The 27,408-nt window shown below is 48.9% G+C and overlaps 1 protein-coding gene and 1 non-coding gene across 4 annotated transcripts; both read left to right on the top strand.

Moving 5' to 3' along the window:
• The first annotated feature begins 3,511 nt into the window (after positions 1 to 3,511).
• On the top strand, positions 3,512 to 27,408 carry SMARCC1 (SWI/SNF related BAF chromatin remodeling complex subunit C1). Of its 3 annotated transcripts, none has more exons than XM_069959190.1 (28): positions 3,512 to 4,052; positions 9,394 to 9,513; positions 10,335 to 10,420; positions 10,708 to 10,789; positions 12,364 to 12,456; positions 12,541 to 12,610; positions 12,789 to 12,858; positions 13,029 to 13,104; positions 13,182 to 13,307; positions 13,513 to 13,628; positions 14,154 to 14,278; positions 14,398 to 14,457; positions 14,725 to 14,762; positions 15,609 to 15,727; positions 15,813 to 15,884; positions 16,056 to 16,169; positions 16,747 to 16,900; positions 17,192 to 17,305; positions 17,386 to 17,445; positions 17,525 to 17,783; positions 18,931 to 19,092; positions 19,352 to 19,413; positions 20,083 to 20,200; positions 20,316 to 20,461; positions 22,621 to 22,755; positions 23,418 to 23,715; positions 25,198 to 25,365; positions 25,901 to 27,408. In XM_069959190.1, exons 1-28 carry the CDS (start codon positions 3,612 to 3,614, stop codon positions 25,996 to 25,998), a joined length of 3,582 nt encoding a protein of 1,193 aa, XP_069815291.1. In that variant the 5' UTR covers positions 3,512 to 3,611; the 3' UTR covers positions 25,999 to 27,408. The 3 variants fall into 3 exon arrangements, with proteins under 3 accessions (XP_069815291.1, XP_069815292.1, XP_069815293.1); XM_069959191.1 differs by having other exon boundaries at positions 25,198 to 25,359; XM_069959192.1 differs by having other exon boundaries at positions 3,513 to 4,052; positions 23,418 to 23,685.
• LOC138785044 (small nucleolar RNA SNORA5) lies at positions 6,637 to 6,769 on the top strand. The gene has a single exon (XR_011362028.1). It is a non-coding gene; the product is annotated as a small nucleolar RNA SNORA5 (small nucleolar RNA).

Below are 27,408 nucleotides of genomic sequence, written 5' to 3' on the forward strand. Positions count from 1 at the left end.
GCATAACCATGACCAATAAGATCATGCGAGCATGCCTACCTTATATATACTGAACACCTGTTCCAGACATAGGGAGATCATCTTCTGTATATACATGCAATAAAAATGTGCAATAACAGTAAGGCTAGGTTCACATTATGATCTGCAAAACAAGAGTCTGTGGAGCCTCGGTTGCGAGTCTCAAAACACGGGATAGCCAGATATCTCTAGCCTGTTGCCACGGGGTGCCTCAATGATGGGGAGAGCACCACACCACCCTGATAGATAGCCCCTTAAGTCCCACTCGGTAGGGTAGGGAAACAACAGGGTGGCCCCTTTTTGTCAACGTCTAATTCAAGGTGCAAGTATAGCGATCATTACAAGGGCTTGCCAAGGCAGGCCTCCACCCACAGACAGCCGTTGGGGCCACCCTGTTGTTTCCCTATTTATGTTCCAATACTCGCAACCGAGTGGGACCTAAGGGGCTATCTATCAGGGTGGTGTGGTGCTCTCCCCATCATGGAGGCACCCCGTGGCAACAGGCTACAGATATCTGGCCATCCCGTGTTTTGAGACTCGCAACCGAAGCTCCACGGACTCTTGTTTTACAGATTTACATTTTTGGGAGCATCAGTGGAGACTCTTGATTTAGTACTTCATTGGAATTTATTCACAGATCTCCTTGAGTTCAGTGATTACTGTGTTTTGTAGGTTTACATTATGAGTTTTGCAATACGCACGGCGGAGTCCCATTATTCTCCCCAGTAGCTAATGTCCAGAGGACCCGGTATGTGCAGCCTAGACGGCAGCTAGATGGGTGCTGAGTGATGTAATAAGATCCTATATGCATAAAGAGTCTGTGGAGCCTCATTTGAGAGTCTCGAGACACAGGATTAGCCAGATATCCCTCCAGGAAAGGACCTAGCCAAGGGGTGGCTCCTGGAAGGAGACCTCCAAAACCACCATATTAAGTGGCCCCTTCAGTCACACTGAAGATAGTCGTGTGTAATAGATCACATTGAACGTGCCCTCAAAACTCATCTGTTCAAGCAGGCTTACCAGGTTCCCTAATTTTGACTGCTACCCTCAAACCCCGCCCCCCCCACGCACACACAGACACATACACACACGCCAAGCATTTAAGCACTTAGACCTGTGCATGCAGACATTGGCTGGTGACAGGTTCACCCACCCTTACCTGCACTGCCTTGTTTATAAAGATGGCCGGACCATAGGAACAGTTATGAACTTTGCCCCTCTGCCATTTTGTCTCAAACCCCCCTCCTAGTAGTATGTAAGCTGATGCATGCGAGTAGGGACCTCACTCCTCATGTATGGATAATTATATGTATATCTCTGTAATGTCTATTTTTTGTCTATGTATGTACCCCCAGAATTGTAAAGTGCTGCGGAATCTGTTGGTGCTATATAAATAAAAATATTATTATTATTGAAGATTGCGGCATGTGTTACGTCACACTGAAGATGCCGGAGTGTGGTAGGTCACACTGAAGAGGACAGTGTGTCGTATGTCATACTAAAGATGGCGTCGTCGTATATGTCACACTAGCAGCATGTCGTACATCACACTGAAGATAGTGGTGTGTGGTGCGTCACACTGAAGATGGTGGCGTGTGTTACGTCACACTGAAGATGGTCGTGTGTGGTAGGTCACATTGAAGATGGCAGTGTGTCATATGTCATACTGAAGATGGCGGCGTGTGGCAGATAACACTAGAGATGGCGGAGTGTGGTACGTCACTGAAAATGGCGACGATGGTACGTCACACTGAAGATGGCGGTGTGTGGTAGGTCACACTGAAGATGGCAGCGTGTGGTAGGTTGCACTGAAGATGGCGGAGTGGTGTTTGTCACACTGAAGATGGCGATGCGTTGTGAGTCACACTGAAGATGGCGGAGTGTCGTCTATGTCAAAGTGGAGATGGCAGCAGGTGGTACGTCACACTAAAGTTGGTGCATGGTACGTCACACTGAAGATTGCGGCGGGTGGTAGGTCGCACTGAAGATGGTGGCATGATGTAGGTCGCACTGAAGATGGCGGTGTGTGGTATGTCACATTGAAGATGGCGGCGTGTGGTAAGTCGCACTGAAGATGGCGGCGTGTGGTAAGTCGCACTGAAGATGGCGGCGTGTGGTAGGTCGCACTGAAGATGGTGGCGTATGGTAGGTCGTACTGAAGATGGCGGCGTTTGGTATGTCACACTGAAGATGGCGGCATGTGGTAGATCCCACTGAAGATGGCGGCGTGTGGTAGGTTGCACTGAATATGGTGGCGTGTGGTAGGTCGCACTGAAGATGGTGGCGTGTGGTAGGTCGCACTGAAGATGGCGGCGTGTGGTAGGTCGCACTGAAGATGGCGGCGTGTGGTAGGTCGCACTGAAGATGGTGGCGTGTGGTAGGTCGCACTGAAAATGGCATGTGGTAGGTCACCATCTGAAGATGGCAGTGCATGGTATGTCACACTGAAAATGGCGTGTGGTAGGTCGCAATGAAGATGGCAGCGTGTGGTAGGTCGTACTGAAGATGGCGGCATGTGGTATGTCACACTAAAGATAGCGGCGTGTGGTATGTCACACTGAAGATTGCGGCGGGTGGTACGTACCACTGAAGATGGCGGCGGGTGGTAGGTTGCACTGAAGATGGTGGCGCGTTGTCTATGTCACAGTGCAGATGGTGGCGCGTTGTCTATGTCACAGTGCAGATGGTGGCGTGTCACAAGGAGAAGGCCATAGAAAGGTAAATATAGAGTGATGGATAAAGAACGTCCCGGAAGCCCATCCTATGGGATGAGATGTGGGTCACAGCAAGAGACAGATACAAGGACTTCTAATGTGGCCAGGGCTCATGTGGCACTGGTCAATATGGAGGCGAATCACAACCTGGTGTGCACCACATGGCCCAGCAGTATTACACAGCACAATATGGACCACATACCAGCAATCAGCAGCTGTATCTCAGACTGTATATACCGACACCTGTGTGATATACAGTATGTACTAGATACAGCCATAGGCATGCACCGCTTCACACTTACGAGGGTTTTTAGAAACGACCACTGGGCATGCGTCAGATTTACTCGCGTATAAATAAAGTTTATTTAGTTGACAGGCAGCGTCGCTTTGTGCCTGTATGCCCGAGCGTGATGACGTAATGAAGCGTCCAGAGCCAGGGGCGTCTCTATGTGAACTCTGGGGGTCTCGTGGGTTAGGACGTTTTAGAATAAACAAGACCGATGTTATGGGCGTGCCGTTGCTTTGGTAGGCGTGACCTCAGAGCGCTTCCAATCACAGGTGCGCCTCAGTGATGATTGACAGTTTATGTAATTAGGTGAATGAATTAAGAGGGCGGGAGTTGATCTGTGATGAACGTTAAGGAGGCGGGGTCTTGAATTTGACTGCCAGTTAAGGGGCGTGTCTTATGGGTCAGACTTTCTATGAGTCAGTCGAGCTGGGCGTGTTCCCGTGTGATTGGCAGCACAGGTGGGCGGGATTTCTAGTGATTGGCACTTGTACTGGGCGTGTCGGTTGTTTGATTGGCATTCGGAGGGGGAGGGTCTCCCGCGCTGCACAGGCCGCAGCAGCATTACCCGGCAGGCAACGAGTGTGGCTGCGATGAAACAAAGGCAGGTCGGGTTCGGTGTCCCCGGCGGCTGTAACGGCAGCGGCGGCGGAGCAGACAGCAGGCTGGCGGGACCCAGGCAGAGGAGGAGGCGCCGCCGGGGAGGGGGAGCGGCCGGCGGGGAGGAAGGCAGCCCGGCCACACGCCAGTACCAGCAGGCCGGGCCCCGCCGGGAGGAGCCCCGGAGGGATCCCGAGGAGGAAGAGGACGGAGAAGAGGAGGACGAGGAAGAAGAGGAAGAGGAGGAGTGTGAGGGGGAGGAGGAGGACGGCGACGGGGACTCCATGGCGGCATCCGCAGCAGGAGGGGCGGCCGCGCCGCTGGCCCAGGCCCGGAGGAAGGACGGAGGCCCCGTCACCAAGTACTGGGAGAGCCCGGACACCGTGGCCCAGCTGGACGGAGTCAGAGTGTGGGTGCTCAAGAACTACAAGAAGGTGAGGGGCCTGAGGAGGGGGGCCCGGGGAGAGGGAGGAGGAGGGGGGCCCGGGGAGAGGGAGGAGGAGGGGGGCCCGGGGAGAGGGAGGAGGAGGGGGGGCCCGGGGAGAGGGAGGAGGAGGGGGGCCCGGGGAGAGGGAGGAGGAGGGGGGCCCGGGGAGAGGGAGGAGGAGGGGGGGCCCGGGGAGAGGGAGGAGGAGGGGGGGCCCGGGGAGAGGGAGGAGGAGGGGGGGCCCGGGGAGAGGGAGGAGGAGGGGGGGGCCCGGGGAGAGGGAGGAGGAGGGGGGGCCCGGGGAGAGGGAGGAGGAGGGGGGGCCCGGGGAGAGGGAGGAGGAGGGGGGGCCCGGGGGAGAGGGAGGAGGAGGGGGGGCCCGGGGAGAGGGAGGAGGAGGGGGGGCCCGGGGAGAGGGAGGAGGAGGGGGGGCCCGGGGAGAGGGAGGAGGAGGGGGGGCCCGGGGAGAGGGAGGAGGAGGGGGGCCTGGGAGGACCGGGGGAGAGGGAGGAGGAGGGGGGCCCGGGAGGACCGGGGGAGAGGGAGGAGGGGGGCCCGGGGAGAGGGAGGAGGAGGGGGGCCCGGGGAGAGGGAGGAGGAGGGGGGCCCGGGGAGAGGGAGGAGGAGGGGGGGCCCGGGGAGAGGGAGGAGGAGGGGGGCCCGGGGAGAGGGAGGAGGAGGGGGGGCCCGGGGGGGAGGGAGGAGGAGGGGGGGCCCGGGGGGAGGAGGAGGAGGGGGGCCCGGGGGGAGGGAGGAGGAGGGGGGGCCCCGGGGGGAGGGGGAGGAGGAGGAGGGGGGGCCCGGGGGGGAGGGGGAGGAGGAGGAGGGGGGACCCGGGGAGAGGGAGGAGGAGGAGGGGGGACCCGGGGAGAGGGGGGCCCGGGGAGAGGGAGGAGGGGGGACCCGGGGAGAGGGGGGCCCGGGGAGAGGGAGGAGGGGGGCCTGGGGAGAGGGGGGCCCGGGGAGAGGGAGGAGGGGGGCCCGGAGAGAGGGAGGACCGGGGAGAGGAGAGTGTGAGGGTGGTCCTGGGTGAGGAGGGTAAGGGGGCTGGGGGGGGGGAAGGGTGAGGAGGGAGCAGGGCCTGGTGGGAGAGACAGGGAGTGGGGCCTGGAGTGAGGTGAGGATCATGAGCTGGTGTGAGGGGGATGGTGGGGAGCCGGGGAGAGGACAGGACCTGGTGGTGATAGAGTCTGGGGCGTGTGGTATAACGGCGGCGGTCGCTCCCGGGGGTCTGGTGTAACGGCGGCGGTCGCTCCCGGGGGTCTGGTGTGTAACGGCGGCGGTCGCTCCCGGGGGTCTGGTGTAACGGCGGCGGTCGCTCCCGGGGGTCTGGTGTAACGGCGGCGGTCGCTCCCGGGGGTCTGGTGTAACGGCGGCGGTCGCTCCCGGGGGTCTGGTGTAACGGCGGCGGTCGCTCCCGGGGGTCTGGTGTAACGGCTCTCTTCTGGAGTCTGAGGAGCCCCCACTCCATACAATCCAGGTTTGGTGGTCCCAGCGGCACTGGGGAAATGTCCTCTCACCCCCATGTTGGTGCAGTCACCCCGTCTCCTTAGGACCCTGCAGACTGGGCTCAGTGGTGCTGGCTGTCTTGCATATATATTCACACCTGTGTACTGGTGCCCAGAGGCCCCTCCTCTGACATCATTGTATCCCCCACCCACTGGTACTGACATGGACAGAGAACCCCTCTCATCTCTGCAGGCTCAGCCATGTACTCACAGTGCAGGGTCTCCCAGTCCCCTCCCTCCTGTGCATGCTGGGCTTTGTAGTGCTGACAGTATTGCCTATATGCAGTCTTGGTGCTCCGATCCGGCTTGTTTATACCGCAGTCTCCCGGTGTAGATGTTGTTGTCACTGGACCGATCCCCTGTACATAAAGAGAAATTGAGGAAAGAGTTTTGTAGTTTTCACCCATAGTGTAAGATCACTACCTGCTGACAGACTATAGACCTGTGCAGGCCTCATACAGCTGACGGTTTGTTACAGTGTATCAGTGGTGGAGTAGTACAGGGGAGAACAGTATGTGTGGTTCTCCAGCTGTTGCACAAACTACATCTCCCAGCAGCTGGTGATCACTGCCCCCAGGGTCTTGTAATGAAGAGGTTAACATCCCGCTGTTTACATGAGCTTCCTGCAGGATTGATCGGCCATGCCTGTCTGGACAAGAGAAGTGAAGTCATCCATGGAGAAGGCCAGACAGGAGCAATCAATCCAGCCGGGAGCACATGGACTCAGACAATGCAGCCTGTAGCTTCTCTGCACTTAAAGGGCCGGTAACCTTCCTATACAGTGAAGTGTCGCAGCACCTCAGCCCTCATAAATGGCTGCTCCCCCCCCCCCCCCCACACACACACACACATTGGAAAGTTGTGCCATATGCTAAAATGCCCTGACAATTTATTCACATATATGTTATGGTCTAGTGATGACCCCCTATACTGCCGTGTGAGTGATTCTGTCCCTTCTGATGTGGCATCCATTGCCGGTATCTACCGATATGTTATAGCAGAGCTTATCCAGCGCAGCCATATAGAACATATAGAGTCTTTCTGTCTGTAACCCCCCCCCCCCCCCCCCAAGGATTTATTGTTTGCAGCTTCGTCAAATTCAGGACCACCGGTGAAGTGGTGACTCCTGGCCAATGGGCTGCCACAGGATCTTGTAGTTCATGGGCCCCATGTTCTCTCTGGTGGGATGTGGGGATATATTGTGCTACAGACACCGATGACATCACATCCAGATATATCGCGTATAGGGAGTCATTGCATCTCGGCGAGTGTCGCAGAATCTGCAGCTGATCTTATTGCATCATTATAACAGACTGAGGTTCTCCTGATCTGTGGCCAGGATTCCAGGGGGTCTATCGGCTATATCCTCCTTCTCCTACCCTTTTTTAAAACTCAAAATGGACTAAACGGAACTAATCGTCTTTTCCCCATCTCGCTCCACCCCCCCCCCCCCCCCCCCAATTAATCTGTCAATCATAGTCAATGGCAGCACTCTGCAGTCTGCGTCAACCATCAAGACCTTCAAAAGTAACCTGAAAACCCATCTCCTTATACCAGGCCACAACCTATAATAACCCTGCATCAGACTTTGGCTGCACTCTACATTCTGCTTCCCTCCCCCTTACCGTGCGGGCAGGGTCTTCTCCCTATGGACCAGTCTGCCATTTACCCTATTCATGTAATGTGTTTAGAATTTGTAATCTGTCTGTCACCCCCTATCACTTTTGCACCCCTCTAGAATCAAAGGAGCATTAGGAAAAAAAAAAATAATAATTGCAAAACTACAATTTTCATCATGCCTAGACATTCAAAGCGAAAGCTTTCACTGTCCAATCAAAATGGCAATTGTAGTTTTACAACAGCTGGGGGGCTGTGAGTTTGATACCCCCAGCTTTTATGGAAATCTGCACTGCATGTGACATGTGATGCGGTTTTACATGTGAACAGCGTCGGGTTGTTGGGGCGCAGATTGAGAGTGACGAGTAATCAGAGAATATGTACTTTAGTCACTGATGCACAACATGAGTGTCACCTGCCCGGAGGTCCGGGCCAGTTACTGAGGGAGTTGCACACAGGATTCATTATATCGGGTGTGTTAGTTTTCTGGTGAATAGTGTTGAGCGATGTTCGGGTTCGGCAATGTTGTCTGAACCTAAATGCTGAACATTTGGGTTCAGATAATGTACTTTGACAGGTTCGCTTAACGCTACTGGTGAACTGTACCTACATCACAATTGTCTTGCACAAGCCTTGTGTTCTTCTTTTCAATGCTCTGAGTGGCTTATAAAACATGGGGAAGGCATAGGAAGATATGGGGGGGCTCACATTTACCATGTTAGAAATGATTACACTAATGGACCTGTAGCTGATGCAGCACATGGTGCACAAACAGTCGGACATGTGCCCTCTGTTATTAAAGTATGGTGTAGCATTGTATAGTCTGGTGTATGAAGTGGCGATCTTAGAAGTCCCCACCACCAAGTATGTGCAAAATTTTGTCTTAGGGTACTATTACACGGAAAGATAATCAGCCCTATCCGGCCGATTATCGCTCCGTGTAATAAACACAACGCTCCATCGGCTGATCGTTGATATAGGTTTGAACCTTTAATTGTTGGACACCGACCACGCATCGCTACGTGTAATAGTGGTGCGTGGCTGACAATATGCAAAGTGTATACATTACCTGTCCATGCTGCAGGGCTCCTCTTGCGTGCGGCTTCTCCCCGGGTCCCGCGTGCTCTAGCTCCAGAGCAGCCTGTCTCAGCTGACGGGCCGCTCAGCCAATCACTGGCCGGGACCAGCGCGGGCCTCAAGCTGCTCTGGAGCGTGCGGGACCCGAGGAGAAGCAGCACGCAAGGGGAGCCCTGCAGCATGGGTAGGTAATGTATACAGTTTAAGCAAGGGCATCGGTAACTATGTCCATGCAGTTCTTGTTAAACGATTATCAGGCCATGTAATAGGCCAGGTAAACGAGCACCAATCTAGCTGATCGGTGCTCGTTTACAGTTATCGGACCCCCATCAGCCCATGTAATACTAACCTTAAAGGGGTATTCCGGTAAGCTAAAATACTTAAGTCATTCCCCCTCCTGGAGACTAAACATGAAATCCATACTTATTACCTTCTCATTCCCCCATTTCTGAGCTGCTGCTTCTTGCTGAAGACACAGAAAACTTCTGTTCTGTCTTCCCCTCCTCTCCTCCTCTAATCCGTGTCGGCTGATGTAAACAGCATCCCTGTTCAGCTGTCTCTGCGGGAGGGTTAATCACTGTGAGGTCACCAGCAAATTGACCTCAGAATAACCCACAGGGCATTACAGAGTGCACAAACTGCCAGACAGGGACGCTGTTTACATGAGCCATCTTGGAAGAGAGGAGGGGGGAGACAGAGAGAACAGCTCACATAAGGTTTTCTATGTCTTCAGCAGAAAGCAGCAGCTCAGAACTGAGGGAAGGAGACTGAAAAGCTAATGACATGTATGGAATGAATTGTTAGCCTTTAGGAGGGGGGATGGTTCAACAATCCTTTTTCCTAACCGGAATACCCCTTTAACTTAGCGGGTAAAGTTACAACAACTCACTGGATGTGTTGGTAAAACGCGCGGTTTAGTCCAGACGTCTTAGGTGTAAACTGACCAGAGGGGGGTGCTGATCTGACTCTTCGTGCCAGGGTCTCCAAATCCCAACCATTCTCCTGGGAGAGGAGTTTAAATTACAGCACATATCCTGTTAATGCATTGAGACACCCAGGTAGAGTCCGGTCAGGAGGCGAGGGGCTCTGTCATCTTAAGAAGTTGGTGTTTTGTCTCCCATTAACCCTTTTGCCTTCTCCTTCCAGTATGTGCAGGCTGATTCTCCAACCAATAAAGCTCTGGCCGTTCTGGTCTCCCAACTCCTGCAGTTCCAGGAAGATGCATTCGGACGACACGTCACCAACCCGGCCTTCACCAAACTGCCTGTGAGTGTCCTTTAAATACAGGGTGGCTGAGGTACACCAAAGTGGGGGTCCCCAGGATTTTCCTGCATGTCGCAATTCACATAGCAATTTACCAGCCTGATATTGTCTGTAGGATAATGTGACTGCTAGTTGATTTTACTGGGTGCTTAGTGCCTATTCCTATTGTCAACAACAAGGCAAGAAAACAGATGGACGGCACCGCTGTGATCCCACAATGGTAACAAGTCCCGGTGGACCACCAACAAAACTCAGTCCAGGTGGTGCTCAATCAGAAAATAGAAATGTGCAAACTCCAACTGTATAAGGAAGACAATGGCACTCACCAGCTACATGAATAAATCCGGCTTTATTAGGCAAACATGGTGCAGGGGAGTCAGGCTGACTTCTTACTCCCCTGCACCATGTTTGCCTAATAAAGCCGGATTTATTCATGTAGCTGATGAGTGCCATCGTCTTCCTTATACAGTTGGAGTTTGCCTATTCCTATTGTGATGGGTTTCCAGACCCAGATATCCAGCCAAACCAGACAGCTCGGTCATTGAAAGCGACAATATTAATGCAGACTAAACTAATGAACCAGAAAAGATGCATACGTTAGTAGGGAGGGGTGTCAAACTTGTGGCCCTCCAGCTGTTGCAGAACTTTTGACACCTATGGTTTTTAGACACCCCGCACTGACGCACTGGACTTTTGGACAATGTGAGGCTTTACTGACTCTGCGTTACATATTGACCCTCGGGTTCTGTTTCAGCTTCGCTCACCTTTTTTACTTTCCTGTTTTCTCTTTGGTAAATCTGTGTCTTGTTTCTTAAATTTTTCAGATTAAATGCTTCTTGGATTTTAAAGCAGGCGGTGCCCTGTGTCACATACTAGGAGCTGCGTACAAGCACCGAAGTGACCAAGGATGGTGAGGATTGTGACATATCCTAGATGGGAATAACCCTTTTAAAAGGGGCAAGCTCCCGGCAACTCCCTTCTCAGCCACTAAAGCTGTATACAGAATTGCTGGAAGACCCATAGACTTCCATTGCGATACACTTGCACTGGAAGTCTGTGAATTTCAACAGTTTTGTGTAGTTTGCTTTATCAGCAGAGAATTCTGGGATCCCGGCTGTTTTGCTCACGTGAGATGCCCTCTTGTTTTCTATTGATGTTGTGGAGTTTTGCTTCGGCTGATTTCTTTCTCTCCTGCAGGCGAAGGTTTGATTTGCAGAATCCATCTAGGATGGATCGCAACGTGGAGATGTTTATGGCCATTGAGAAGACTCTGATGCAGGTATGGCTGCATTTCCAGTCTTGCGTCCTCTTTCTCTATACTGTCCCGGCCACATAATGAAATTATATTAACCCTTAGACGACCCAGGGCGTATAGTTACGCCATGGAAGTCTGTCCCCAGACGACCTAGGGCGTAACTGTACGCCCTGGGTGTTTCTCCCGCTATGAAGCGTGCTCCGGAGCGGAGCACGCTTCATAGCAGGTGGGGGCCAGCTGCAATCAGCAGCCGGGACCTCACCAGTAATGACACGCTGCAGCGATCGCGCTGCCGCGTGTCATTATCTCAAACGGCGCGACCGTGGCGTTTAAGTGTAAGTGACAGGGGGAGTCCCCTGTCACTTACCGATCGGGACCCCCACAGTGTGACTGCGGGGGTCCCGATCGGTAAAACAGACCGCCGGAGGTCTCTCACCTGCCTCCGTGCGGTCCGATCGGCGATCTGCTGCACTGAGCCTGCACAGGCAGGCTCAATGAGCAGATCGCCGATAACACTGATCAATGCTATGCCTAAAGGGACTTCAAATGTGTAAAAAAAAAAAAAAAAGTTAAAAACACTAACACACTACCCCAAAACCCCTCCCCCAATAAAAGTTGAAATCCCCCCCTTTCCCATTATATAAATAAAACATATAAAAGTAAATAAATAGATAAACATATAATATACCGTAGCGTGCGTAATAGTCCAATCTATTAAAATATAACAAGCGTCATTGCGAACGGTAAACGGCGTAGACGAAAAGAGGGAAAAAAGTGCGCGGATTACCGATTGTTACATTATATATAAAAAAAAATTAATAAAAAGTGATCAAAACGTCCGATCTTCACAAATATGGTATTAATAAAAACTAGAGATCATGGCGGAAAAAATGACACCCCATACAGCCCCGTAGGTGAAAAAATAAAACCGTTATAAGCATCACAATAGTCCCATTTTATTTATAATTAATTGGAAAAAAAAAAAAGATTTCATAAAAAAAAAAATATATAACATTAGAGAATCTGTGTAACCTGCATATGGTTGTGTTCGGACTGACCTATAGAATAATTGTATAATGTTGCTTTTACCATATAGTGCATTACGTAGACACAGGAACCCCCCAAACGTTACCATATTGCATTCTTTTTTACAATTTCACCAATTTATGTCTTCATAAATAATATATTTGGGATTCCGTCATACATGTTATGGTAAAATGAATGACGCCATTACAAAGTACAACTATTCCTGTAACAAACAAGCACTTACATGGCCTGTAGATAGAAAACTGAGAGTGCTGGAGCTCTTAGAAGGGGAGGAGGGAAAAACGAAAACACTTAGATCAAAATTTGTGCGGTCCACTGGGTCATTTTGGGCCTGGTCCTCAAAGGGTTAACAGTCTCCATCCTTCTGTCTGATGGTCTAGAACAGTTATGTGGGGCGGTTCTCTTTCCTTACATTTAGTTTTATTCCTCCATCTGTGATCATCATCTTACAGTCCCATTAGTGCCAGGTCATAGGGATCCTATGTTTGAAGCATTTTGTGTAGTTCTCTCTTCCTCCTCTCTTGTTGATATCATGGGTGTTATTTTTGCAGAACAACTGTCTGAGCAGACCGACAGTCTACCTCGTCTCCGAAATAGAGCTGAAGCTGGCCAATAAACTAAAAGACATTGTGAAGCGACATCAGGTGAGCGGCAGTGTCAGGGTGGCAGCAGGTGATGTCCTACTCAGTACTACTGACACATATTCATTGATTTTCCTTGTGTTTTAGGGTACAATCACAGAAGAGAAAGCTAAAGCCTCGCACCATGTTTACCCTATCCCTACCTCACTGGATGACGGTAAGAAATCTCTTGTCCCAGAGTGTAGAGGTTAGTCTGTAGTGGAGGGTGCAGAATAGCATCCTTGTTCTACCTAATTATTATTATTTTTTTTGTGCATTAGTGTACGGCTGAGATATGCAAAAGTCATGGTTTTTTGCTGCTTTTAAAGACTAACCAAATGTCTGTCTGTTTCCAGATGAATGGCTGAGACCTGTTGTGAAGAAGGATAAACAAGTTCTTGTGCACTGGGGATATCACCCAGACAGGTGAGGGCCCAGATACATGTGATTCTGTGAGCAGGCCTAGCTGGAGGCTTTCAGGGCCTGGCTGTGATCTCTTGAAGGTTTACAGTCGCTGCCAACACACAGAGATCTAGACAAGGCTTGGACAGACTCGCCAACCTCACTGACGTGGCTTATTGTTTGTTTTCCGCCAGCTACGACTCCTGGATTCCTGTTACAGATCTAGATGTGGATATTGAGGACCCACCGATTGCTGAGAAACCTTGGAAAGTGAGTGACTTGTGCCAACCTTTCTCTGATTCTCTGACTGCTGTATGCTCAGTAATCCAGACTTTCCATCCTTTCAGGTCCATGCAAAATGGCTGCAGGACACAGACGTGTTCAACGAGTGGATGAACGAAGAAGATTACGAGATTGATGAGAACAAGAAGGTGACCAGTTTCCGGCAGAGGATCTCCCTGAAGAGTGATGAGGTATGAAGCGAGGCCTGAAGGCCCGAGAGCCCATAAAATGGGATGGCTGTGATCAGAGGTGTATACGCTGCTGTCTTGATCTGTGTTCAATGCCGTTTGTCTCACGGGGACTAAGGCATTATACATATACAGTCTACCAGCATACATCTACACATAGTCTGCCATCTCCTTGTGTGGTTATATGATCTGACTCTTAATGTTTTAGGCTGTGAGGAGCCCTGAGAGGAAAGACCGGAGGTCTGTGGGTGCCACAAAGAAGAGAAAGCGCTCTCCATCTCCACAGACGCCTTCTGAATCCCGCAAGAAGCCAGGAAAGAAGGGGTAAGATCATAAATGGGGAAGAATCATGGCCATGTACTACTACTCCCTTCCACAGAGCAGGAGTTTTCATTCATTGTCCATAGAGCGGTCAAAGGATAAGAGCTCAGTTGTCTTCAGCAGCTCCATAGACAATGGCTTGTGTTCTGGTGCAGAAGTGCAACTCTACGCTCCAGTCACAATTAACACCAGTGGTCAGCCTCCCCTCCGCAATTTGTCACTTATTCCCTTTTCACAGCATAGGATTTGTGATTTAGCTTTCAATACCAATTTAAGCCTCATTCAAGACAGGGTGACCTCAGTAATTTGGAAGTGTTTGGGGATCAGTGATAACCTGTGATCCCTGTTAAGTTACAAACACATTATAGAGATAAGGACCCCTGCACACCCATGGAGCCAGACTGGAGAGCCGCTCTATCCAGGCCAATATATGTAGACATGGACATCTCTTACCAGATAAGTCTTGTTGGATGTGGTGATTACAAATAAAATGTTATTGTGTGTTGTCGTTTTTTTTATTATCATTAGGCAAGGAGGCCTGTACGGCAAGCGGAGATGGCAGAAGGAGGAGGATGAGCAAGAGGATCTGACCAAGGACATGGAGGATCCCACACCTGTCCCTAACATGGAGGAGGTCATCCTCCCCAAAAATGGTGTGTATTTATTGATCCCACCGAGCTGTCTGATGTGTCCAGCTTGGGCACCTTGTTACTGAAGCTCCCTTCTGTTACTTACAGTGTATTATTTTTATTTTTTTCCCCCCTCTGACTAGTGAATCCAAAGAAGGACAGTGAGCACACCCCGGTGAAGGGTGGAGTGGTGGCTGACCTGGGTAAGTCTCCTACACAGATGATTGTAATGTCAGGCCCTCAGCACCGCTTCTCTTCAGTCCTACGATTGGTTAGGGGTCCAAGAGGTTGCCTCCCACTTACCATACACGACAGAGTGAAGTAGTGCGTTGTTAGTTTTGTTTTTAAATTGGGAGAATTTGTTCAAACATTGTTATTGCAGCCAATTCCACAAACCCATCTGCTGCATTACCTGTTCTGTGCTCAGTTAGGTAAACATTTTTTTTTTTTTTTTTTTTTTTTATTCACAGATGAGCAAGAGGAGGAAGCGGTGACTGCAAGCGGGAAGGTGAGTCACTGGTGGTCTCCAAGGAAAGTGTATAGGGAATATTGTCCCACTCCAATGTCCTCCATTTACCTGTTTATACTGCAGGATAATGTCTGTGTATAGCGCTAGGTTTCATTGTCACCTTAGTCAGTTGATATATTATAGAACTCCAAATCCTCACACCTCTAGTTTCTTGATAAACATGTAGTTGCCTTCAGTGACCACTAGGGGCGGGGGAAATGGTCAGTAGTTGATTGCCCCTAATGGTGACAGCCGTCAGAATTTAACACACAACTCCATGGCTCTGTAGATTTGAGACTCTGCATCAGGAAAAGCTGAGCTCTGAGTGGTATGTAGATATACCGTGTGGTCAAAAGTATGTACATCCCCAGCTGTTACATCTGTGTGGGCTTGTTGGACATCCCATTGCTCAGTCATGGGGTTATGGATTGTTTTTTCCCATTTTGTGACTATTACATGGCCTGCAGTTCTGTTGAGGCTCTCCCGGGGTTTTAGGGTTACTGTGGGAATTTGTAAGGTTAATTCCGGATGTAGAAGAGAAGGTCTGGCTCGCAGTTGGCGTTTTTAGTAATCACAATTTTTTTTGGGGGGATTCAAGCACTTCTGCCCCCTCACTTTGTCTGTATAGACGTCGCTGTGTGTATAGGGTGTTGTCATGGGATAGCAGGAAAGAGCCATTCACATGCACATACTTCTGGATGTATGATGTTTGTTCTGAAACTAGCACAAACTTGTCTGTGTGCCGCCATGTGATAAAATTGTGATACACTTGGACTTCATTGTATTCCCTCTGTAATTGGTTATGGATCCTGATGACTAAGATTCCTTGTCCCCTTCATTTTCCAGGAAGATGAAGATCCCAGTCGAGACCAGAGCCGCATGATGGACAATGGAGAAGATAATGTGACTGAGCAGACAAACCACATAATCATCCCCAGCTACGCCGCGTGGTTTGACTATAACAGGTGAAGGTTTGGTTATACACGTGTATAGGACCTGTAGGGCGTCTACTAGTGTCCAGGGAGGTAATAAGTGTCTTGTCTCTTACAGTATTCATGTCATCGAGCGTCGGGCGCTTCCAGAATTCTTCAATGGGAAAAATAAATCCAAGACTCCTGAAATGTAAGAAACTGCATCAGATGAGACTATCTATACTTGTTGGCTCCTTATAAGCTTCCCATTCCTACCACAGGCCTGAAAATCACAGCTACTATTGAGCACTGGGTTTTACTGGTTTGTGGAGGTGACGTTTCTGACTTTTTTTTTTTTTTTTTTTTTTTTTTTCAATTGTAGATACTTGGCATACCGCAACTTTATCATAGACACGTACCGGCTGAACCCCCAAGAGTATCTCACCAGCACCGCGTGTAGGAGAAACCTAACCGGAGATGTCTGCGCCATCATGAGGTGAGGTCATAGGTTGCTGCCGTTGTCTAAAGCAGTGGTCTCCAACTTGTTGCTCTACAGCTGTCACAAAGTTAAAACTCCCAGCGTGGCTGCCCAGACTTGTTGGGAGTTGTAGTTTTGCAGCTGCTGGATAGTTAACATGTAGTTTTTTAGGGTGTCTAGGCAGTCACTATATGTAGCGGGTGAGTGGTGGCGCACTCACCTGCAACTGGTGGGATCGGACTGTTAGTTGGGAGTTATGGGGTTATTACATGGTGTAGCGAAAGTCTCGTGCTGCCCAGTATATCTGTTGGATGGCAGGAAACATTCAAAAGAGAATGGGGCCAACTTTACTACAAAGAACTGCTGCTTAAGGCCTTAATCACTTGTTGCTTACACTGTCCCTAAACAAGAGGGATGCTTTAAAATTGAGTAAAGAAACCCTGGCATCAGTTTAAATCTTCACTTTACTATACTTGCAGTAACACAGACTGCACAGAACTTGTGAATGCCCCCTAATTCTACTTTTCTCTTTGAGCTGTGAGAACTGGTGTCTGTATACTGATTAGAGCTGTATATTTGTCTCTTTCCCCCTCAGAGTCCATGCCTTTTTGGAGCAGTGGGGCCTTGTGAATTACCAGGTGGATGCAGACTCCCGACCTATGGCTATGGGGCCACCCCCGACACCCCATTTTAATGTGCTGGCAGACACCCCATCTGGTCTGGTGCCTCTTCATATGAGGACCCCACAGGTACAATGCGTCTCTCATCTTTTATATATGATGTGTCATTCAGCAGCGCTACCGCGTTGGTGGTGCTTATGTTTAAAAATGTTAACATTATGTTGATCTTTCTCCTGTCCCTTTTATACATATATAAAATGAGTGACACCATGCGACTTGCAGGTCGCCCTGTACCAATATTTGCTGGTTTTGTATTTACTGTATGCTGTGTGGTTGTCAATAAAATCAGATTACACATTATATATGATGTGTCAGCAGTGTTGATACTGTAGTTCCTGATTTCTTGTGTTGTATCTTTAGGTGCCCTCTGCTCAGCAGATGTTGAATTTCCCTGAGAAAAACAAAGACAAGCCGACTGATCTCCAGAACTTTGGCCTCAGAACAGACATTTACTCTAAAAAGACCTTGGCAAAGGTAGGAGTTGTAAAAAATTTGTGCCTGAGCAGCCTGTGTTTGGTAGTAAGGGAGACTCATGGGATATCTTTATTTCACAGAGCAAAGCTGCCAGTGCCGGGAGGGAATGGACGGAACAGGAGACTCTGCTTCTCTTAGAGGTAAGTGATAGACACATCTGGGCTCATGTGTGCCAAGTCCTGTCACATTGGTGCTGACACTTGTCTTTCATGTTCTCAGGCTCTGGAAATGTACAAAGACGACTGGAACAAGGTATCTGAGCATGTGGGAAGCCGCACTCAGGACGAATGCATCCTTCACTTCCTCCGACTCCCCATTGAGGATCCGTACCTCGAAAACTCAGACTCTTCTCTTGGACCTCTGGCCTATCAGCCGGTTCCCTTCAGCCAGTCTGGTAACCCAGTTATGAGCACGGTCGCCTTCCTGGCCTCGGTGGTGGATCCCAGAGTTGCTGCTGCAGCCGCTAAAGCCGCTCTGGGTGGGTAAAGTTTCGGGGAAAAGGATGTTCAAGTTACATGATGAAAATGTTACATTGGGCAACTAAGACGTTAAGGACACGGCTCATGTGATGGAGTTTCTGCAAAGTTTCTTTGTTGAACGGTGTTGCCGAGGCAACAATTACCCGTTTCCCCCAAGGAATGCCTCCTTTGAGAAAGCCAGTGTCACTGGCGAAACTAGTCAGTCTTTACGGCATGAAAGTTTTAATATAGTCTATGCGTGTCAGAAATGATCCAATGTTTGAGTTAAAAGATTAATGCAGCTAGACACATAGCCTAAATCAGTTACGAGTGTAGTTTGAATAGTGACTATCTGCACCTCGTGACCACAGAGCGGCCGCTCGTGGTTAGTGCTGCGGGATCGCCACTTATATCCCAGCGAGGATACGTCGTTATCGCTGAGCAAGCGGGATACGCTGCCAGCGTCCCAGGCGTCTGTCCACCGGTTTACCATAAATTGGCAACTTAACTCCATGACATATCGCAATTAACCCTGCATGGGATGTGGACACACTGAGTACTATAACTTTAAACACAACATCCGTGCTGATGTACAAATACTTTAATTAATATAGAATGCAGCGCTACTAGTGATAGCGGGAACTGAATACCGCATGAGCATTCATGACACTATTATATTATAGAATGCTGGATTGGCCGGCGGTCACAGCATCTAATAATAACCATAAGGAATAAAGCAACGTACTTTTGTTAAGTTGCCATATGCAAGCTGTAACACTGATAGAGGACTGAACGATCCCCTTAGTTGCACAGAGGTTAAAATAACCCCCGACTACCCTACCACGACTGGACAGGGTGCAACCACCTCCAGTCTGGCATCATTCCCGCACAGTGTACACAGCACTATTTGTATTCTACACACACACTTTACAAAAGGATCAATCAGAAGAAAGACTCTTTTTAACGTTTAGCAGTGTATATACACGATCACCTGTTCTCATTAGTATATATTAAGGACATTCAATAAAAGTTAAGTTTTATCCCTTGGGTAAACGGGTAATTGTTGCCTCAGCAACACCATTCAAGCATTATATTATTACCACCCAATAGGAGTGGGATCATTTATCCTCAAAGTGATTAATCTTTAACATGTCTTTCTGCTCACAGAGGAATTTTCTCGGGTGCGTGAAGAGGTTCCCCTAGAGCTGGTGGAGGCTCATATCAAGAAGGTCCAAGAGGCAGCCAAGGCCCTGGGCAAAGTGGACCCCACTTATGGGCTGGAGAGCAGCTGTATAGCAGGAACTGGACCTGAAGAGCCTGAGAAATCCAGTAAGTAAAGGGATTTGCAGCAAATACTGATGTGTAGATTTTTGCAGTTACAAAGAGGGTTTCCTACTTGTTTCATTTTGATGGCAGTGTGACTGCAGGCTTCATCGGGGCACCATGTGGTTTATATCTGGCACTGCTATAAATACTAGAAATCGTGATAGACCATCTGCCAGAAAGTATCCAATGCCTGTGGCTCCTTTAAGACTGCAGGTTTTTCTCGATTAAATGGATTATTAACGCAAATCCCTTCTCACCAAAGGTGAATCTACAGAAGAAGAAAAAATGGAAACTGAGACCCCAGAAGCCCCTCAGACAGAGAAGGTGAGTGTCCGGAGCTCCTAATATCCTCCACGCAATCTCATCTCTGAACAGGATCTATTAACCTTACACGTTGGGGGTCTTTCTGCTCCTGTAGCCTGAACATCGTTCACCAGCAATGCTGGGGTGCAGTCTGTTCCTGGAACTGATAATGGAAACTTCGGTGTCCAGTCCTTGCCATTGGTGCAGGGAGGCAGAGTTTAGAGCTTATAGAGCAGGATTACTCCATCCTTTCATCATAGGGAGAAAATACTACTTGGCGGTACCCATAACTCTGCTGGATGTCAGTGACTTTTTCCTTGATGTGTCCATGCTTCTGTTGGTCTTTCTCTTTCCCTGTGTGGGTAGGAGGTTGTGCAGGATGATTGATGGCTGGGTGTTCATCCCTCTCCTTCAGGGCGATGCTGTTTCCCTTATCAGTCAGCAGCGGTCTCTGTCACATCGTCTAGCAGCTCAGACTCTGCAGAGGTCACCCCAGAACCTCAGCATCTCTGAGTTGATCTGCTGAACCCTGGTTCGGTAATACTGGGAAACCTTTGGAAACCAAAACTGGGTTTGCCCATAGCAACCAATCACAGCCCATCTTTCATATCTTAATGTTGCCCCCCTTGTATTACTCAGCCTGGCATCTATCACCCACCAATCTCTCAAATCTCTGTCCGCTGTTTGTAGACTGAAGTTAAGAGCGAGAAAGAAAGTGAAACAGAGTCATGTGAGAAGCCAGAATCCTCATCTGCGGAAAAGAAACCTGAGGAGGAGGAAAGTGAGCCAGCCCCAGAGGAAAAGACAGGTGAGCTGTGCCGCATGCTACATGGCTTCGTTCTCCTCCTGTGCTTAGTATAATGGATCCTGTGAGATGATTGATCATTTGTTTAATGTGTCTGACTGCTTATTCCTCCCTTTAGAGGAAGAGACAGAGGAAACTAAAGAGAGCGCTGACACTGCGAAAGAACCGGACCCGGCAAAAAAGAAATTGGAGAACGATATGAATGAGAGCAATGTAGCTATGGCAGCCGCAGCCGCTTTGGCATCCGCAGCCACCAAAGCTAAGGTAAAGCTAATACTAAAAGTTGTTCTTTTATTCTAATCTGTTTCTATTTTCAGACTTTTTTTTTTTTTTCTCTTTACGTTTTGTACATTCTTATGGGGCTGCCATAACGCCTGGGTTGTTTTTAATAGCATACAACCAGGCTTATGGACATAGACGACATTAGACAGTGTCTGTCCCCTCAGGATAGTTGTGAAACATTACTGAGCACACTATAGTCTTGTGTTGGTGCTGTGTTGCTGCATTGCTGTACACTTTACAGCAGCCTCTTCTTATCAACACAGACACAACAGGAAGTCTCAGCTTAGTTGTATCCCCAGTGTTGAGAATAAAAAGTCAGGCTTATTTTATACTTTAGACAGTAAAATGGAGAATTCGGGGGAAAAAAGCCTCCGAAAATTCTTAAATATTTATTTATTTTTTTATTTTTTTTTTAACATTTAACCCATAGCTGCACCAGGACGTTACTGAACGTCCTCGTGCCGCTATGGGAGTTCAGGGGGGGGGTCGCGCGGCGACCCCCCTCTGAACTGCCGCGATCCCGGGTGCCGCATGTAGCCCGGGATCGCGGCTATTAGCGGGCACGGTCCGATCGCCGTGCCCGCTAATTAAGTACTTAGAAGCAGCTGTCAAAGTTGACAGCTGCTTCTAAATACTTGCTCATATCCATCCCTGGTGGTCTAGTGGGGGGATGGCCCCCCTGCGGCGTGATTGCGGGGGGGCGATCCCCGCATCCATCCCGGGCCGGGGTCTGCGCCGTAATGGCGCTGATCCCGGCTCGGCATTCTATTGCTTTTGGCTGCAGCAGCCAAAAGCAATAGAACACCGATCTCATGGATTCATGCAGTATAACTATACTGCATGGATCTCTATGAGAGATCAGAGTGCATATACTAGAAGTCCCCCAGGGGGAATAACCCTAACCCCAGGGGGGAATAACCCTAACCCCAGGGGGGAATAACCCTAACCCCAGGGGGGCTTCTAGTATATGTGTAAAGTAAAAGAAAAATGTATTTTTAATAACACAAAATCCCCTCCCCTAATAAAAGTCTGAATCACCCCCCTTTCCCCATTTTATAAATAAAAATAAATAAATAAATTAATAAACAAACATGTTTGCTATCGCCGCATGCGTAATCGCCCGAACTATTAATTTAATCACATTCCTGATCTCACACGGTAAACGGCGTCAGCGCAAAAAAATCCCAAAGTGCAAAATTGCGCATTTTTGGTCGCATCAAATCCAGAATAATTGTAATAAAAAGCAATCAAAAAGTCCTATATGCGCAATCAAGGTACCTATAGAAAGAACACATCATGGCGCAAAAAATGACACCTCACACAGCCCCATAGACCAAAGGATAAAAGCGCTATAAGCCTGGGAATGGAGCGATTTTAAGGAACATATATTTTCTTTAAAAGGTTTTAATTTTTTACAAGCCATCAAATCAAATAAAAGTTATACATGTTACATATCGTTGTAATCGTAACAACTTAAGGAACATATATAACGAGTCAGTTTTACCCCACGGCGAACGGAGTAAAAACAACCCCCCCCCCCCCAAATAATAAAAAAAAACATTTTTTTTTTCAATTTCACCACACATATAAATTTTGTTCTGGTTTCCCGGCACATTTTAGGCAAAAATTACATCTGCCATAGCAAAGTACAATTAGTTGCGCAAAAAATAAGGGCTCATTTGGGTCTCTAGGTGAAAAAATGCAGGCGCTATGGCCTTATATACACGAGGAGGGAAAAACAAACGCAAAAATGAAAACTGGCTGTGTCCCCTAAGGGTTAAACAATAGGTCATTTTCTGATGACACATTCCCTTGTCCTGGGCCTGCATTTACCGCTGATCCTAAATAAGCCTTAAAACACTCTTATTGGTCTCATGGTGCCTCAGAAATACTGCCTGCTGACTGATCCTGCGTTACATCCTGTATTATACTCCAGAGCTGCACTCAGTATTCAGCTGGTGGGGTCACTGTGCACATACATTACTGATCCTGAGTTATATCCTGTATTATACTCCAGAGCTGCGCTCAGTGTTCGGATGGTGGTGATGGGGGGGGGGGGGGTCACTGTGTATATATTAGTTATCCTGTATTCTGCTCCAGAGCTGCACTCCTCCTAAAGTCTCTGATCTCCTCTGTTTCAGCATCTTGCAGCTGTGGAGGAACGCAAAATTAAGTCCCTGGTTGCACTTTTGGTGGAGACACAGATGAAGAAACTGGAGATTAAACTGCGTCACTTTGAGGAACTGGAAACCATCATGGACCGGGAAAAGGAGGCGGTGAGTGATCTGTTCGGTGTGTGGGGGAAACAGGTCACTGAGACGTCACAGAAGCTGAATGTCAATACCTCTGAGATGATCACACCCTGCACCCTTCACCAGTTTGCTGTGGCCCCATCCCTCTATGTCCCCCTGCATTCCCTCAGCTTTATATTTGTGACCCAAGGCACTGAGCTCTGCTATCTGTCTTGTCTGCCTTTCATCTGATATATTCCTGACTATCCACAGTTCTCCAGCCCTGCCCCCGCTCTCTGCTGCCCCGCAGCTACGCTCACATTAGAGGACTTCACTGGGGAAGATCATCACCTCAGACGCCATCATAAACTACAAGTCGTTCCATTTGTGAGCTCATATATAGAGGCGGCAGTCAGGGTGTAGATGCTGGGGGTCTTAGTGGTAGCAGATCACACATTGCCGGTCTGAGAGGGACTTATGCAGCAGCAACTGCTCAATGCAGGAAGGGTTAAAGTTAAATGCACAAGGTTTCCTTGCAGTTTACCTACAAACTGTGAATACACCTCAATTCCCCAAGACTAAGTTGCCTTAAATACATCTAGGGTGATGCCATACTTGAGGAGGGGGATGCAGCTTCTGTGGGATCCAGCAGGGCCCACACTTATGATATTCCTTGAGTTTGATTTCCGTCTGTCCTTCCATTGCAGCTGGAACAGCAGCGTCAGCAGCTCCTCACCGAGCGCCAGAACTTCCACATGGAGCAGCTGAAGTACGCGGAGATGAGGGCGCGGCAACAGATAGAGCAGCAGCACGGACAGAACGCTCAGCATCCTGCCGGCCCCCCAGGAGCTGGAATGGGCCACATACCTCCCCCTGCACACCCTGGGATGATGGGTCATCAACAACAACCACCACAGCAGCCCCCTCCATACGGTGTACATCACCAGATGCCCCCTGCCCACCCGCCACAGCCAGGCATGTATTCTGGGCATACGCAGGGGTGGGGTAAGTGCAAACATATGCCCCGTGCCGGGGATCTCTGCTGCCACGCGCAGCGCACACAGTCTTCACCTTATCTGTCCTCTGTTTCCTCCCTTCTCAGATTGAGACGCTTGGAGGGAAGATCCCTGTATATTTACTGAGGATTCTTCACTGTTAGCGCGGGCCAGACATGCAGCTCATATAGAAACATCCAGGGGGCACTTCACTGCCAGGATTTTTACGACAGTTAGAAATGCTTGGAGGGAAGACCCCTGGATTTGGTGGTGGTCTCATGTCAGGCACCATATTGTCACTCTTCTGTGTTACCTATGGTTGTCACTGGTGGTCGGAGGGCAAATCTAGCTTAAGGCTACACCATAATGGAGTTGTGTTAGACTTTAGATAGTGGGTGATCTCTTTAAATCAGGTATGATGGGAGTGATACTGTGTGTGATCAGATGGAGAGTGCCCGGGATTTGGAATGATGGGAGTGATTCATTGTCTGAGCGATTTAGATGGTGACTGCCTGGGATCAGAAAGGATGCAAGTAACACCATATGCGTGTATAAGAGATGGTGACTGCCTGGGATTAGCAATGTTAGGAGTAATACTTTGTATGAGCTCTTGGAATTGGGTATGATGGGAGTGATACTGTCTGATGTAGATGGGGTCCTAGGGATGAGGAGTGATACATTGTGCATGGTTTGTGGAGATTACTTAGTGGCACTGTTCTCTTCCCCCCCCCCCCCCCCCCCCCCCCCCTTTTTTTGCATTCTGACATCTACACAGGTGTAAAGGGTAAATTTAGCGTTTTTCATACCATATTTTATATCATACGTCATGGTGCTTGTTCAAGTAAAATGTCCTCTTATATCAACTGCAGATTGTGTTATGTTATATCAACTGCATTAGCACCATTTAGCCCCGCCCACAACAACACAGTTGGTCCCGACAATTGGAACAGGCTGGCCGAAAGGTCTAGACTCCACCTCCTTTACGTTGGCCAACCAATGGGCGCCAAGGGGGCGGGGCCAACTGCCGTTGTGGGCGGTGCTTAGTGGCGCTAATGCCGCGAGGCCACGCCCACTTAATACAAACTGCAGTTGATAAAAGAACACTTTTTACTTGAACACCATGACATATGACATGAAATAAGGTATGAAAAACGCTAAATTTACCCTTTACACCTGTGTAGAGATGTCAGAATGCACAAAGGGGGTGTCACAGTGTCACTTTAAGGTCAGGGATGATGGAAGTGTGAGACTGTGTATGATAGGAGAGTAGACTGTACGTGCTTGGGACAGGGATGATGGGAGATATATTGTAAGTTCCCTTCTAATTTGTCAGAAACCTTGTAGGATCTGTATGAATTTCCGATTCCTCTGCCTGTTAACGGAGGTCATCTCTGTCCACATTGACGGTGATTGGGATCTCATCTATCGGGGCCACCTACTGCTGTGGTTTATTTTTCTAATCTCTGGTCTCCTCTCCTTTTAAATCTTACAGGTCAGATGCCAGGACCCAGCTCCATGATGTCAGGCCCACCAATGCCTGGACGAATGATGCCAAACATGCATCCATCCGGACCCCCTCATCCCCCTCCTCAGTCAGCAATGCCCCCGATGCCAGGTGGCATGATGGGCCCACGGCCTCCTATGGCTCCAAATGGCATGTGTAAGCTCTTAACCCGCAATAACACATACATGATTATAGAGCAGGGCATTACCGGTGCTGCTATTCAGTGGTTACTGTAAGGATCTAGACCCACAATAGTGCTTAGAGGGATAGGCCCACTATGAGCTTTGCTCACCTATAAACAGGATATGATTACGGGGTGTTTCACCACTTAAAGGCATTATTCAGTGCTACAAAAACATTACCACTTTCTGCCAGAGACAGCACCCCTCTTGTCTCCAGTTTGGGTGCAGGGTTTGTAACTGTTCTACCGAAAATTGCACCTGAATTGGAGACAAGCGGTGCTGTCTCTGAAAGAAAGTGGCCTTGTTTTTGTAGTGCTGGATAACCCCTTTAACTCCCCCGGTTATCTGTCCTGTCCCAGCTTGCAGAGTTGCATGTTTTAGTCTGTCCTGTGAGAGGAGATGTAGCCGTAAATAAGTCCTGTTATGCCACACACTGTTAAATCACATGGTTATATCTAATAGTCTAGTCTGCAGATTAGTAATCTGTACTGTATTCCTTCTCCTCACAGACCCGGCTCCACCACCACAGCAGCAGCCGCAACCGCCTCCACCCAGCGACGGACCAACCCCACCGCCCACGGTGCCTCCTGCAGCATCTGGGCCTTAGAAGGGTCACTCCCAGTATCCCTGGCCTCTCCATTCATTTCTTAGAGTGACGTGGTTTTATTTTGTGTAAACATCCGCCTCTACTTGACCAATGAGGATGTGCGGGATCTGCTCGCTCATGTGATCAGTCATGCGCGGCGTCTGCTCGCTCACATTCTGTAGTATTTATTGGACAGCGCGCCAGGCACAGCGGTGATAACGGTCGGCCTCTTCTAACACTTCCAGGATTTTTCCACCTTTTTTTGTATTTTATAACCATCGCCAGTTTTTTTTTTTTTTTCCCCTCTCCCCATATTTTCGGCATCTTTCAGGTTTCGCCCAGGTTTGTTGCATGTTAAATGTTCATTTTTCTTTTTTTTGTATCTTTTTTTTCTCCTCCCATTATTTTTGTTTGTAATAAAACTTGAGTGAACGGTGAGCTGTTCCGCTGGGTTGGGGTATTTTATGGTACTTGTCAGTTCTTTGTCCAGTAGGGGGCAGTCTGTAGAGTCTGCTAAGCTAATGGCCGCTCATTGTAGTTTTATGTCCGGTTGGCTGGATAGGGGGGGCATAGATATATGTATGTATATATATATGTGTCTGCTAGTCTGAAATCTACCTCTGCCGGGCAGCTGATGTGGGGTCCCTGGGGTATTTTGGGAGGTTGCAGGGTGAGGAAACAGGAAGAACAATGTTGGCTGTAAATACTATGGATGACACTGTTCTCGGTGTGACACCCCGGCATATGCATCTCTTAGTAAGTGCAGCTTCACTTTCTGTTGTAATTTCAATCTACATAGGAGTAAATATAATTCCTTTGTGAGTTCTTGTGCTCCAATCACATCCAAAGCTGCAACCAGTGCAGTGTTGGAGTTAACACCTTGCATGCTGTCCTGGTGGCCATACAGGGCTGTGTTTCATTGTGGAAGGCTGAACATTGACCAGTATAGAGAGAACACTTCATCTCCCACAATGCAGCACATTATTTCTAGGCTGATCTGTTAGGGATCTCAGTACAGTTTCCTAAGTGCAGCTCTGGATGTGACTAGAGTAATGTAACCTCCAGCAATATTACCTGTGGAATGACGTTTAGTGAGGCTGCAGAGCGTCGCTGCTCTCTCCAGAAGCCTGCAGCGACCTCCCACCCACCTGCTTGCACTTTTCTCACTGCCTTTCCCTCAGTTTCTGCTCCCTCCTGGTTCTCTTCAGTTTCCCTGTTTTTATATTTTTTTTTCCCATGAACAGGTCAGGATTTTAGTGACTTAATCTTGGATTGTCCCCTCCTTCCTCTCTTTCTGCTCCTGGTGTCGGTTCCGCTGCCGTAATGAACTTTGTCGCTCGCTGCATTTGTTTTTAGCCGCTCTTTGATCTGTATGGGAGCTGATCCAGCCGCCAAGATTTGTTAAATAAAATACAGTTCCTTTTGTAGAAA

This window comes from Dendropsophus ebraccatus, chromosome 2 (genome assembly GCF_027789765.1).
Source record: "Dendropsophus ebraccatus isolate aDenEbr1 chromosome 2, aDenEbr1.pat, whole genome shotgun sequence".
In the NCBI taxonomy this organism is placed as follows: domain Eukaryota; kingdom Metazoa; phylum Chordata; class Amphibia; order Anura; family Hylidae; genus Dendropsophus; species Dendropsophus ebraccatus.